The sequence below is a fragment of the Pyxicephalus adspersus genome, chromosome Z, assembly GCF_032062135.1.
Source record: "Pyxicephalus adspersus chromosome Z, UCB_Pads_2.0, whole genome shotgun sequence".
In the NCBI taxonomy this organism is placed as follows: Eukaryota; Metazoa; Chordata; class Amphibia; order Anura; family Pyxicephalidae; genus Pyxicephalus; species Pyxicephalus adspersus.
Genome location: NC_092871.1, coordinates 22,290,155 through 22,303,218, shown reverse-complemented (window position 1 = coordinate 22,303,218; position 13,064 = coordinate 22,290,155). Strand labels below are relative to the sequence as shown.

Genomic DNA, 13,064 nt, shown 5'->3' with positions numbered 1-13,064 from the left:
GTATGCAGCTGGGGATTTCAGAATATTTGCTGCAGCCAAAGTGTATTGGTTCCTGGCTTGATCTTGATTTAGCATTGTTACTGGTCCTCTTCTCAGCTCCCAAGCACCAGTTGCCTATTAGAGCATTTAGCTAGTCTGATCTGCTGGTGTTTTCTGTTTTCTAAACCTGAAATTGCCCGGACTGACTTTTGCTTGTGACCCAGACTTTGTCTATTTAAACCCCTGGATACCTTGTTTGGTGCACTCACAACCTGTGTCGGTATCCCTTGTAGGTGTTTCTGGACTCGCCTTTGCTGGATCCTTCTGTACTGCGTATTTGTGGAACACATGGCTACTGACGTCTGACTTACATTGGGTCACCTGTCCTGCTTTGTGGGTTCCTCTTTTAGTCACCCCCAGATGTCATCCTTTGCGCACTGAAGTCCTGGGTGCAACCGTGTGCTGGGACGGCACAACTAGCCTCCTAAGGCTGAGTGGGAGCTTACTATAGATAAAGAGCGCAGAGTTATAGGTTTATGCTATATGATGGAGCAAGTTGTCCTGCTTTATATTACTGCTATACCAATACAGCGATATAGATAAATACCAAAATGGAATGCTCACCACCAACAAATTTTATCATCACTTTCAAACTTCATTAGGGTGTGGCTGCAGGTTTTATGATAATTTTCAAGCTAATCTGTATGCATGTCTCTCCATTTACCAAGGGACCCAAATTAATGCCTATTAATATAATTGGCATTTACCCATAAATCCTTCAGCTCAGGAAAGCAATTGCATTAATGTGGAAATGGCTTCCAACAGAAAACATGAAGGTTAATTTATACTTTTAGAAAACAAATGTTCCAGCAGATCCACACAGTCTTTTCACAATCCATCTTAGCACCCCCCCCCCCCCCCCCTGATCCTTATCTCTCATAGGTTTAAATGATCTTTGGTCTTAAAGGAACCTAAATGCAGTATGGTTAGGTTTTTATACCCAAAGGAACTTTACATGGTATGCAGGATAAAGCCCGGCATCAACAATATGCCACAATAGCCACATAGTATCTAGCAGTAATATCAACGTTAAGTGAACGTTTTCCAATAGGCAAGCACTATGCACTTTTTTTTTTACTTAAAATGTTGCATGTTATGTATGTATATACATTTTCAAGCTTTGGATGGAGTTGGAATGGGTAAAAAAGGGGAAATGAAAAGGTGCAAGAAAATATGAAAATGGAGACAAAATAGACAAACATTCTACCTGAGGTAGCTTAATATTGAAAACCCTGGCATACAATACCAATAATAAATACATTTAAATAAAAGGTATTGATATTAACATTTCTAATTTGAAGGTAGGTAAGTTTGATTTATTGCAGAAAGGACATTGTCTTTCCCTGCAAAAAAATCTTTTTTTTTTGTTTAATATTAACCTTTTATAAAATAAAGATTTATGGGGGTAGAAAAAAGATTCTGGAAGCGGTAACCCAGAGTCACACTCGAGGTAGCTAAACCTATGGAAAATTATAGTAAATTGAGTTTTACCAGATCCGCCGGCGTCCTCCATGGTCCTTCGTATCTTCTTTCTTCCTCCGGCCAGCTTTTTCTGCACCCGATGAGTCACCAGGAGCTCCTGGTGATGTCAGTGAGTACAGATGCTCCGTCCGAGGTGGGGCGGGAAATTCAAATCTATTTGTATTGCATGCAATACAAAATAACTGTACTGAATGCAATACAGTGGATTTATATGTGTAAAAGCTGTACATTGTCTTTCATGAAAATTTATTTTAAAGTATAATATAATAGTATGAGTATAATAAAGTTTGAAACACAAAATCATGTCAAAATAATGAATTAAATAAATAAAAAAATATATATTTATATATAATAATATACTCATACTATTATATTATACTGTAAAATAAATGTTCATGAAAAACAATGTACTGCTTTTAGACATATAAAACCAGACAGAAATGAACCGCCCAGGAGGTTAACAAATTTATTTAAAAAAACCTTTAATGGTAACATTTGTTGGCAACTTGAAAGACACAGTGGGGATTCTATCAGGAATATAAACAAACCTAATCAGCATTAGTATTCAATGCACGATTTCTTCTTAACGGTTCACACAGATCCTGGGAAGCAACTAAACGCCCACAATCCAGCAAATGTATAGGAAGGCCCCAGACGGGGAAGCTCATAGTCTCAGCAGATGCACTATAGAACATGACCATGATAAATCTGAATAACGTCACCTGTGGACTGGTGGGCCTTGCCACCTTCACCCTGGTACTATTCTACATTAAATATGCATGGAAGAAAAGGATAATGCCACCTGGGCCTTTGCCTGTGCCCATTCTGGGAAACGTTTTGCAGCTTTACTCTAAAGGACTAATACCATACGTATTAAAGGTAATGAGGACAACATACCATGTTCATATTTTATGCAAATATTCATAGAAACTCAGTTCCACTCATTATTATTTCCAATTTAAATTACTGTCCTTTTTCTTTCATTGTATCAGTACTTCTTTCCTGTATACTTCCCTTCTATTCTATGCTTCATTTCTTATTCCTCATGTTGCTTATGTTTCTAAACTTAAATGATTAATTCACCAAAAAGTAACATTTTATTTATTAATGTAACTTTGTTGCCAGTGTAGATTATGAGCATGCCCATTGTGGGTGCACCTTTTCCAGTTTTTACTCCAATAATATAATGTACACTAGAAAACAGTAAAAACCACTGCCTAGTTTGTGGGCAGACTTAGGTAAATAAATGCAGATATCTAATCAAAAGCAGTTATATGAACATTATATCTCACCAAAGATATTGGGTCTGATTTATTAAAGCTCTACAAGACTGGAGAGAATAAACTTTTATCAGTAAACCTGGAATGGATTTGTCATTTGCTATTTGTTAGCAATGTTTTGAATCACGGACCAGATTCATTCCAGGTTTGCTGGATCACCCAACTTCGCTGATGAAAGGGTATCCTCTCCAGCCTTAGAGAGCTTTAATAAATCAGGCCCATTTTAGGGAGTTTATACTTATAATTTTCAAAATAATTTTCCTGCAAATGTTAGAAGAGTTCAATAAGCAATGTTTATAGTTTCTTAGTTTTACACTATACACTAGCAAGATTCTGGAAAATAATATGGCAGAGTATGAAATATGCTTTAGAAGCTAATTGGGACAACTAACTAAACAGATTTTGGAGCTGACCTTTTAACACTTACATTTTTTCTTATTTTTTGGGAATACTATGTGTGCATGAGTCCAGTACAGGTAGTCCCCGAATTAGGAACATCTGACATACGGGCGACTCCTAGATATGAACGGGGCTTCGCTGCTTGTTCGTGTGCAGGAAGGAGGCTTGATGAGGGGAAGGGGGCCGTTCTCATGACTTACAGAAGAAGTATTTTGCTGTTCTGCAAGCTCTTGTAACTCTTTATTGACCAATACAAACTCTGCAGTCTTTTCTTTTTACATATCAAAGCACAGCTTGCTCCAGAAGTTAATAAATGTCTAGGCTCCATAAAGTTGTTTTTGTTTTTGCTTTGTTTGTGATTAACTCACAGTTAGGATTTTATACAGAAACTCAAACCTCACTGCCTAATAATATGTTGAGACAAACATCCGTACTAATTGCATTTATTAAAATAATGTACCTGTTCCGACTTACATACAAAGTCAACTTAAGAACAAACCTACAGTCCCTATCTCGTATGTAACCCGGGGACTACCTGTATAAACCTTTTCTTCAATATTCACCAAGCCCAGATAAAGAAGGGTCTTTTAAATTTATGAAATGTGTTGACTGTAGCTGAATGTTTACTGGTTGCATTGTAAAACATAAAAAGAAAATTTGGATGGGGTTCTACTTTAGGACAAAACCTGAAAGACTTGTGGAATAAAGGGTCAATATATAAATTTTTTATACGTCACCCCACATTCCCATTTTTACCAAGCTCACTTAGTGTGCGTGTTCAATATATTAACAGATGGCTGAGAAGTATGGACCAGTTTATACACTTTACTTTGGCTCCCGACCCACTGTCATTGTTACTGGATATCAGACTGTGAAGGAAGTCCTTGTAGACCTTGGAGATACTTTCCTGGACCGAGGAACTATTCCAGTATTTGAAAGATTTTATGATAAAAGAGGTGAGCAACAGATTTTGAATTTCAGTCTCAAAGTTAAGTGCTTTTGCTCAATTTAGATCCTTCATCTGCCAGTACCAATTTGCAATCACCTATTCTTTTTTTAACAGATGTGTCATCTCATTTGACTTCCATTTATTCTACAAATCATCAAACCATGTTTTTGCAAACCTGACTTTGTAATTTGGGTACAATCAAGCTGGAACAAAAAAGGGCCTTCCTTAAACTATTGCCACATGCTGTTTCTTTAATGGTACTCTTCACTGGAAACTCCTGAACCCACAAATTTAGAGGGGTGCCCAAGTACATTCCGAGATTTAGTGTTTCATAAAATGAGTCATTCATTTTAGATGTCTTCCAAATGCAAAATGAAAACACAGTGAAGAAGCTATAATTGTATTTTTGTATTATTTTAGGTCTGCCTCTTAGCAATGGTGAATCCTGGAAACAGCTGAGACAATTTTCCCTTATTACTCTCAAGGATTTTGGAATGGGTAGGAAGACTTTAGAAGAACCCATGCAGGAAGAAGCCCATCACCTGGTGGAGTACTTCAGAAACACTAAGGGTGAGTATAAGTAACAGCGAAAAGTGTGTAACTAGAATTATTTTTTTCCAAACAGCACAGTTTCTTTTGGTCCCATCAAATAGTGTTTACTATTAGACAGCTGTGGCAATATCAATGAATTTGGGGTTAGGAATGCTTGATTTAACATTTTAATGATTAGATCTTAAAGAAAGCTACAATCATGCATTGTTCATCTAAAATATAATTGCAACAATCCCAAGGTAACTGATCATAAATAAATTACTCAAGTGTCTCAAAGTACACACACTAAGTAATAAAACTATTATTTACTTAAACAGGAACTAAACTAATTGGTGGGTGGTGGACTTCTGCCATAATCAGTAAGTATTTACAGCGTTCCTGGCAATGTGGCATGAGGGCTCTAAAGGGGCAAAAGTGTTGGCTGCTGGAGTGGCACTTTTAATCGATTTGACCCTAAATTGCCCCGGTTTCGCCTTAAATGTGACAATTTAGCAGTTCAAAACTACTATCAATTACAAGCTCTGATGGCATAGCACAATATCTCCATTTATATCCATATTTACTGTTATTATGTCTCATAGGGCAGCCAGTAAACCCCAGCACCATTTTCAGCTGTGCTTCCTCCAATATAATTTCCTCCATATTGGTGGGAAAACGCTATGACTATGCTGATGAGAAGTGGATGAAGATTCTCCAGGACATGCGAGACTCTTTTGAATTAATTTCCTCTCCCTGGGGGCAGGTATTGTTTAAGACACATAAACCATTGATAACATGTTCCAGGTATTTAGGTTTCTATATGACAGGAAGGTGTGATGCATAGTAAATCCATACCAATCAGCCATGTTCAGCTGGTTTAGGTTTTTTCTTATTTTACTTGTTTTATGCACTTTTAAAATGGTGCTTTATATCTGTTTTTTTTTCACTTATCACTTTTTGTGACCAGCCGTCATTAAAGTCTTTTAACAGCAGAGCTATGACTATAACTATTTGACGGATTTGCAAACCTAAATTTATTTCCCAATAAAGAACACCCAATGAAAACCCTGCATTTGTATCTTGTAATTGTATCTAAATGTTAGAATATTAAACAAAGGCATGCTGCCTACTTCAAGTTGTTGTGGAATTTGCCAGCTAATGGCCTACTTTTTAAATGAAGTTACCAGTCTTCATATGCTTACTCTGTTACACTTTCAGGATTAAAAGCCACTTTGATTGATTTCCCATGGTGATTGGGAAACAGAGCTGTGAGTATTCCTGTCCTGTCTTATAGGTAGCAGCTTAGCAGTCACATATTTCACTGCTTATGATTAGCATGCTTCAATTTGGGACAATATGCAACAATACTCAATCCAGAACAGGAAGAGTGGGTTCCTTCCATCTTTCCTTTCTTCCCACAGACCAAAGCTGAGCAATGATTATTTGCACATTGTCAATGTTCTCTGACATTTTATTTTCTGCAGCTGTATGATGCAATTCCCCATATTTTGAAATATCTGCCAGGACCACACAGAAGAATATTTCCTCTTTTGCTAAATCTAAAAGAAATTGTGAAAGACAGTGTCAGCAGCCATCAGGAGACTCTGGATCCAACCTGCCCGCGAGATTACATTGATTGTTTCCTTATCAGAATGGAACAGGTTATTATCTGTTTTTTTTCTTTTAAACTTTAAATTTTTTTTCAGATTCTAAAACTTCCAGGGTCTTTATAAAAGAGCCTATAAAAGACTACTGAGAAGGAATGGGAGAATCTGGTTACTATGGGCAGGAGGGGAAATTTTTTTCTATTACCTACTTTGATGAACAAGACATTATTTCATTTAATAACCCCCATGGTGTTGTAATTCTGTCCATATTTCCATGCAAAAAGTGTTACATGTTTTTTGCATGGTAATTTATTTTACATTATAGTCTATAATTCTTAGGCATAACTCACCGAAATATGTCTAATATATATTAAATTTAACAATAAACTTTAAATAAAAAAACAAAAAATCTTTTAAATAAATAAATAAATAAATAGTGAAACATATAACATAACTATACAAAAGCATGTATAATATATATAATATAATTATATATATATATATATATTTATATATGTATTATATGAAGATTTCATTGTATTGGACACAATACAGCTATTTTGTATTGAATCCAATACAAAAATATTTGAATTTCCCGCCGTTCCTCCCGCCCGCACCGGGAAACCCCGGAGATCATCTCTGCATTCGCCAGCTGGAGATCGGAGGAGGAGGACATGTCCCCAGGACCTGCGGGAACCAGCAGGATGTCGGGGGATGACAACGGGACAAGGTAAGTATTTATTTTTAAGTTTTAAGTGACCCTGATTGTGATTTGGGATTACCACTTTTTGCAGGTAAAACCCACCCCGAGTCACACTCGAGAATACCACTAGGGGGGTTAAATGGGATCTTAGACCTAACCATGATCATATTAAGTATTAATATTATTAATATTATTAACTTGTATTTATAAAACACCGACATATTGCGCAGAGCTTTACAAAGTCTATTGTAATATCACTAATTGTGCCTCTAAGGGGCTCACAATCTAATATGCCTTCCGTAGTCATATGTCATTACCTATGAACAATTTTATGGGGGAAGCCAATTAACTTTACTCCATGTTTTTGGGATGTGGGAGGAAACCCACACAAACATGGGAAAAGATACAAACTCTTTGCAGATAATGGCTGAAATTCAAACCCAGGACCCAGTGCTGCAAAGATAAGAATGCTGGACACTGAGCTATAATTCTTTTTAAATAATTGTCGAAAAGAAAAACTTTTTAATTGACTGGTTTGATTTTACCTTTGTATCAACAGGAAACGCTGGATCCCAAAACTTGTTTTGAAAAAACCAACCTAATATCCACTGTATTTGACATGTTCCTTGGTGGAGCAGAAACTACATCTGTTACAATCAACTTCGGAGTCTTAAATCTTATAAAATATCCAGATGTTCAAGGTATTCATCCATGGCTACAGTTTCATTTACATTTGTATGCATTTTTAAAATAAGCTCCACGTAATGGTCCATAGTACAGCATGAGCATGAGCACACTTGAATTTGAACAGATAAAGTTTAAAGCTGACCTTCAGTAAAAAAAATAACAAATAAGAGAATAACCCATTAAAACATAAAATTATACATTTGCTGCAATATTTGCCTTCATTGTGGAGGTCCCCCCCCCAGAGTATTTCTTTAATGCCAATAGATGTCCCCAGTCTTTTGGACTGAATGATGGTCAGCATTATACAGCCCACTTCAACTGAACCCAACTTCTCATGAAGTAGTGATTTAGGTGAAATTTACCACAATATGTTGATATGAACTTTTGTATTTCCTAAACTAGAAAAATTGCATGAAGAGATTGATCATGTGATCGGTCATGCAAGGGAACCAAAGGTAGAAGACAGAAACCAGATGCCATATATGAATGCTGTTATACATGAAATACAGAGAATTAGTGATGCCATTCCAATGGGTTGTATCCGATCCACCACCCGAGATGTAAACTTGCATGGGTACAGAATTCCAAAGGTAAAGGATCTCCTGCCATGAAAGTCACTTACTGGACACATCCTGAGTTCATCCAAGTGACAAACCTTAGTGGCTGGTAGCCCTACTTGACCTTTTGTCTACTTTTTGCCCTTTATTTTCAAAATGCCCTTAATTCCTTTAAAAATGCAGGCTAATATTTAAAGTTGCTAAGGGTCCTATGCAGTTATAAAGCAGGGTGGGGGGGTTTAGCAGCACAGAATTTTGTAAAACAGGCCTCCATGTAAGATGCTTTATAAAAAGCCAGATAACTTGGGAAAATCAAAGGTGAAGTAAGTGAATTTTTTGGCTAAGGATTTGTACCCTATAGTATATCCTAACCAATATCAATATTGTACTATTTCTAAAAAGTGGGTACACATGCTCACCTACTTTTACCCAATATTCATAGAAATGATATCAGTTATAACAGAGGTGTTGCTTGCAGCGAGTGCTGGAGGTGTATCTAAAGGAAGATTTCACAAGCAAGAGATGATTGTTTCGTTTTTTTAATTTTATTTTTTTTTGCAAAATTAGTGTTTTGTTTCTAATTTAAAGTTATATAAACTTGAAAATCCTATATATCTTTTTAGGGTACAGATGTTTTGCCAGTACTGACCACTGTCCTAAGGGATTCCTCACAGTTTGAAACTCCTGAAGTGTTTAATATTAAACACTTTTTAGATGAGAATGGAAAATTTAAGAAAAATAATGGATTCATGCCATTTGCTGCAGGTATGTTTTTTTACCATTTCTTTATACATCTTGATGGTTAATGTCCTTGTTCATATATCCTTTCATTTTTCATTTTATTGTCTCAGGAAAAAGGGCATGTATTGCCGAAAGCTTGGTTCGAATGGAACTTTTTATATTCTTTACAACCCTGCTTCAAAAATTCACACTTAAGTCATCTGAGGACCCCAAGGAACTCAATATTGCTCCAACAGAGCGCGGTATAGAAAATATTCCCCCAACTCATGAAGTCATCTTTATCCCTCGACAGTAAAAATCAATCAGCAATCTTGAGTTGCTGCATAAATACATGAAACAAAAAGTCAATTAAAGCACACTGGCAATTAAAATTTAATGTGTTCTTATTTAACATTCAAGTAGCTTTGACTAATTCCTTCTTCCCCTTCTCTTTCCTCTTTGCTATTATGTTTATGATGTATATATGCTAAATATAAATAAATATATATATAAACTGATTGGATATGAATATACAAACAATGTACTATATTTTTTATTTCCCTGACATAGGCTACGTACACACGTCATATGATTCTTGTCCTATTATTACTTCAGGGCTAGTATAGGATGAGAATCTGACGTGTATATAGCACTCATCCAACGTTGTTCATGGATCTGTCCTGGCGAATCCATGAACGACGAACGACTGCAATACAAGTGAAGGAGAGAGAGTGTAGCCCACTCGTTCAACTCTAATCCCCATAGGGCAGAACGAGGTCATTCATGCATTTTTCAGTCTTTGGTCTAAAAGTCTAACGTGTACGCAGCCTAATGCACATTTTATTTATTTATTTTTTTTTACAATTAATGTAATAAATTAATATGCTAAAAACACCATAGACATGTTTCTTTAAACAGTCCAGAAAGCTCAACTTTGATTTTTTTTTTTTACATGTATGCAACTATGATTTATGGCTTATGAGGCCCTACACATTCTTTTTTTTCAACTAATCCATGGTGAATTTACCTTTGGAATAGCAAATTTAAATAATCTTCATTTCCAATTTAATACAGAATGTGTACAGCCCTGGGCGTACACCCGTTTCATGTTCTCTAAACTTTTCGATACAAGCCACTTCAAAAAGTCATAATTTTCATTTTCTGAGGACAACCTTCTTAACCCAACCTCTATATTTTGCCTCTCTTAACCCTCTACTCCAACTCCAGATTTTAAAGCAGAGAGACCCCCATATCCTAAATTACATTCTGTGTACAAGCTCCTTTGCATCACTCATACCTACTTTCTCCAAAAGCAAACACTAACTTATATAACCACTCTATCTCAGGTTCTGTAAAAAAAGTACCCCTGTCTCTATTCTTTTCCCGTTTTAACCCTCAGCCATCGAATAGCAATCTTTATCTGCTATTTGGCTTTGTAAGTCTCTATTATTTCGTTTTTGTTTTTTAGGAGTCAAGTCCAGGCTATTGTTCTTTGCCTTTAAATCCACTCATTGCTTCTATCCTATCTACATTTAAAACCTAATAAACAAGATCACACCTAACTGCCCTCTGTGCTTCTCTAGTGACCTACTAACAACTTCCCTGATCATCTAATTTTTTTTTAATATTATTATTATTATAATTGTTATACAGTATTTTAGAATAGTGCTGAATTATTACACAGCGCTGTACAAAGTCCATAGTCATGTCACTAGCTGTCCCTCATAAGGGCTCACAATCTAATGTACCGACCATAGTCATATGTCAGTAACACAATCTAATGTCAATTTGGGGGAAGCCAACCGAACTGCATGTTTGTGTAATGTGGAAGAAAACCGAAGTACCCAGGGGAAACCCACACAAACACGGGGAGAACAACATTGTCTCACTTTTTGTGGAAATTAAAACACATATCCATGTCTAATTAATCTAATTTTTTGCTATTGCATTGTTACTTTGTTGTCTTTATATTTGAAAGAATAACAATAAAAAGAGCCTAAATTCATCATACATGACCCTTTAATCTCAGATTAGTTATTGTTTGGGGGTCCACTTTGTTTCGTGCTGACTGTGTAATGTAATATGAGACACTAGGTGTTGTCTATTGATTGGGACAGTGAGACTAGTAAAACACAATTGAAGGAAGTGGACTGAATTACATTTGTTTTTATTACATATTTTTCATTGTATGCCTTCACAGTTTGAAATTCATAATAATTTCAAGATTTTTCAAGACTTATGGTGCCATAACACTGCTTAAAAAAATAAATTATTTTCATTTTTTTTTCCTACATAATAGCAAATAAATCTATTTTGCTGTTAAAAAAAACACTGCATATGCAGCTGTAGCAATTTAAAATGACAGTAATTTTGCCAGTTTCGGTTAAATAATAAAAGATATATTGTTGTCTCAAAATCTTAAAAGCAAGTATTAACCCATTCCTGAATAGATTTAGGGAGCTTTTACACAATCTTCTACCCCAGGAATATGAAAACAAATTACAGCTTCATTCTTGATAATTAAATGATTACCCCGTTTGCAGACTTTCTGACACCAAGGATTGGTTTGTGTAACTAGAACAGGGAGACTCCACAACTTTCACACATTCCGTTTTGTGGGAGGACAATCAACATCTACCCTGACACATCTTGGTGATTGTATTATGATGTCTGTGTTTAAAGTGCAATTGAAACTAACTCAATTCTATCCCCCACACCATTTATATCATTGAAAGTCCAATAGCCAATGAACAGAACCATCGCTAGAATGAAAGCTGGGTGATTGTTATTAATGGGCATAATCAAACTATGAAAGCATTCAAAGGATGTGATAATCTAGAAACCATAAAAGCATGAAAATGTCCAGATAGGTTATGTATGGTGAAAAGGGACTAAAAGACATGTCTCATTTCATTACAGGTTCTAAAAAAGAGGAATATTCTTCATTTCAGAAGAGTAGATGGAGACATGTATATAATTTCCTCCTAACCCATTATCCAGATACAAATCCAGAACTTCTGGTTTATAGTTCAAATACAACCCAATATTATAAAACCATTTATTCCAAACTGCTTACAGCTATTTTAGGCTTTTGACCATAATTGGTGCAGTTTATAGAAACTACAGTTTATATGAAATAGAGACTCACTTGTACAATATAATCGTGCAGGTTATGATGGGAATGGAATTAAGGTATTCAAAAGCCCACCAATCATCAGTATGTAAAACAATGAAGTCTTTATAAACCAGGTATTTATAAAATGCAATCAAATGTCTCATTCAATCAAATGTCCTAAAAATACAAGGATTTTTCCTTATTTTAGAACCTGAACTGCCATTGCACACTTTATCTGAGCCTACCTTGAAGTGGAGCTATAGGTCCTCATACAAAAATTTTGGGAAGGCAGGATTCTTACTGAAGATGGGACAGGCGATTTCAGTTCTGAAATAAAATATACTTACTTACCTATTCACAATTTTCCTTCTGTAGTACACTGAGCTGTGCATCTGCTGGGATGCGCTGGGTACCACAGCATTCCTCAAAACTGTCAAGAATGAATGCACTTGTGAGTTATGTCATCCAGGCCTAATAAGACGGCTGAAGTTCCAGCTCCTCAGTGCTAGACTTGAATGGGGAGACTTGTCCCTATTAACCTTTAGTGCTGATTGGCTAAGAAATGGGAAACCCTGATGACGCTTGAGCCAATCACGGAGCGAGCAATCAGTGGAGCTCTGCTATGCTGACAGTTTCACTTTCTTGAATGCTCCAGTAGCCCTAGTGGGGCTGTGGCATGTGTTCTTGGATGCAGAATACCACTGCTCCGCCAGGGCTGTGGGAGCAATCAAGAAAGCGGAGCTGTCGGGTGCCGGTTATATAAATTTTCTGGTTATCTGATGTCCGGATAACCGGGATTCTACTGTATGTCTACCATGTATATGGAGTGTCTTAGTATAGTAAATGGAGTGCAGAATCAGGACTATGTAACATATTATTGGGAGCAGTTGCATTTTACCCCAACCCTTTCAAATATGTGTGTATATTAGCTGTTTAAAAATACTATAACAAATCCTGATAGCATTAATGTGAAGTGAAATATATCTATTATCTGG

The 13,064-nt window shown here is 36.1% G+C and overlaps 1 protein-coding gene across 1 annotated transcript; it reads left to right on the top strand.

The window, feature by feature from the left end:
* The first annotated feature begins 2,148 nt into the window (after positions 1-2,148).
* Positions 2,149-10,964, top strand: LOC140343632 (cytochrome P450 2F2-like). Its single transcript, XM_072430405.1, has 9 exons — positions 2,149-2,400; positions 3,994-4,156; positions 4,570-4,719; positions 5,283-5,443; positions 6,165-6,341; positions 7,550-7,691; positions 8,080-8,267; positions 8,858-8,999; positions 9,086-10,964. Exons 1-9 carry the CDS (start codon positions 2,215-2,217, stop codon positions 9,268-9,270), a joined length of 1,494 nt encoding a protein of 497 aa, XP_072286506.1. The 5' UTR covers positions 2,149-2,214; the 3' UTR covers positions 9,271-10,964.
* The last annotated feature ends 2,100 nt before the right edge of the window (positions 10,965-13,064 follow it).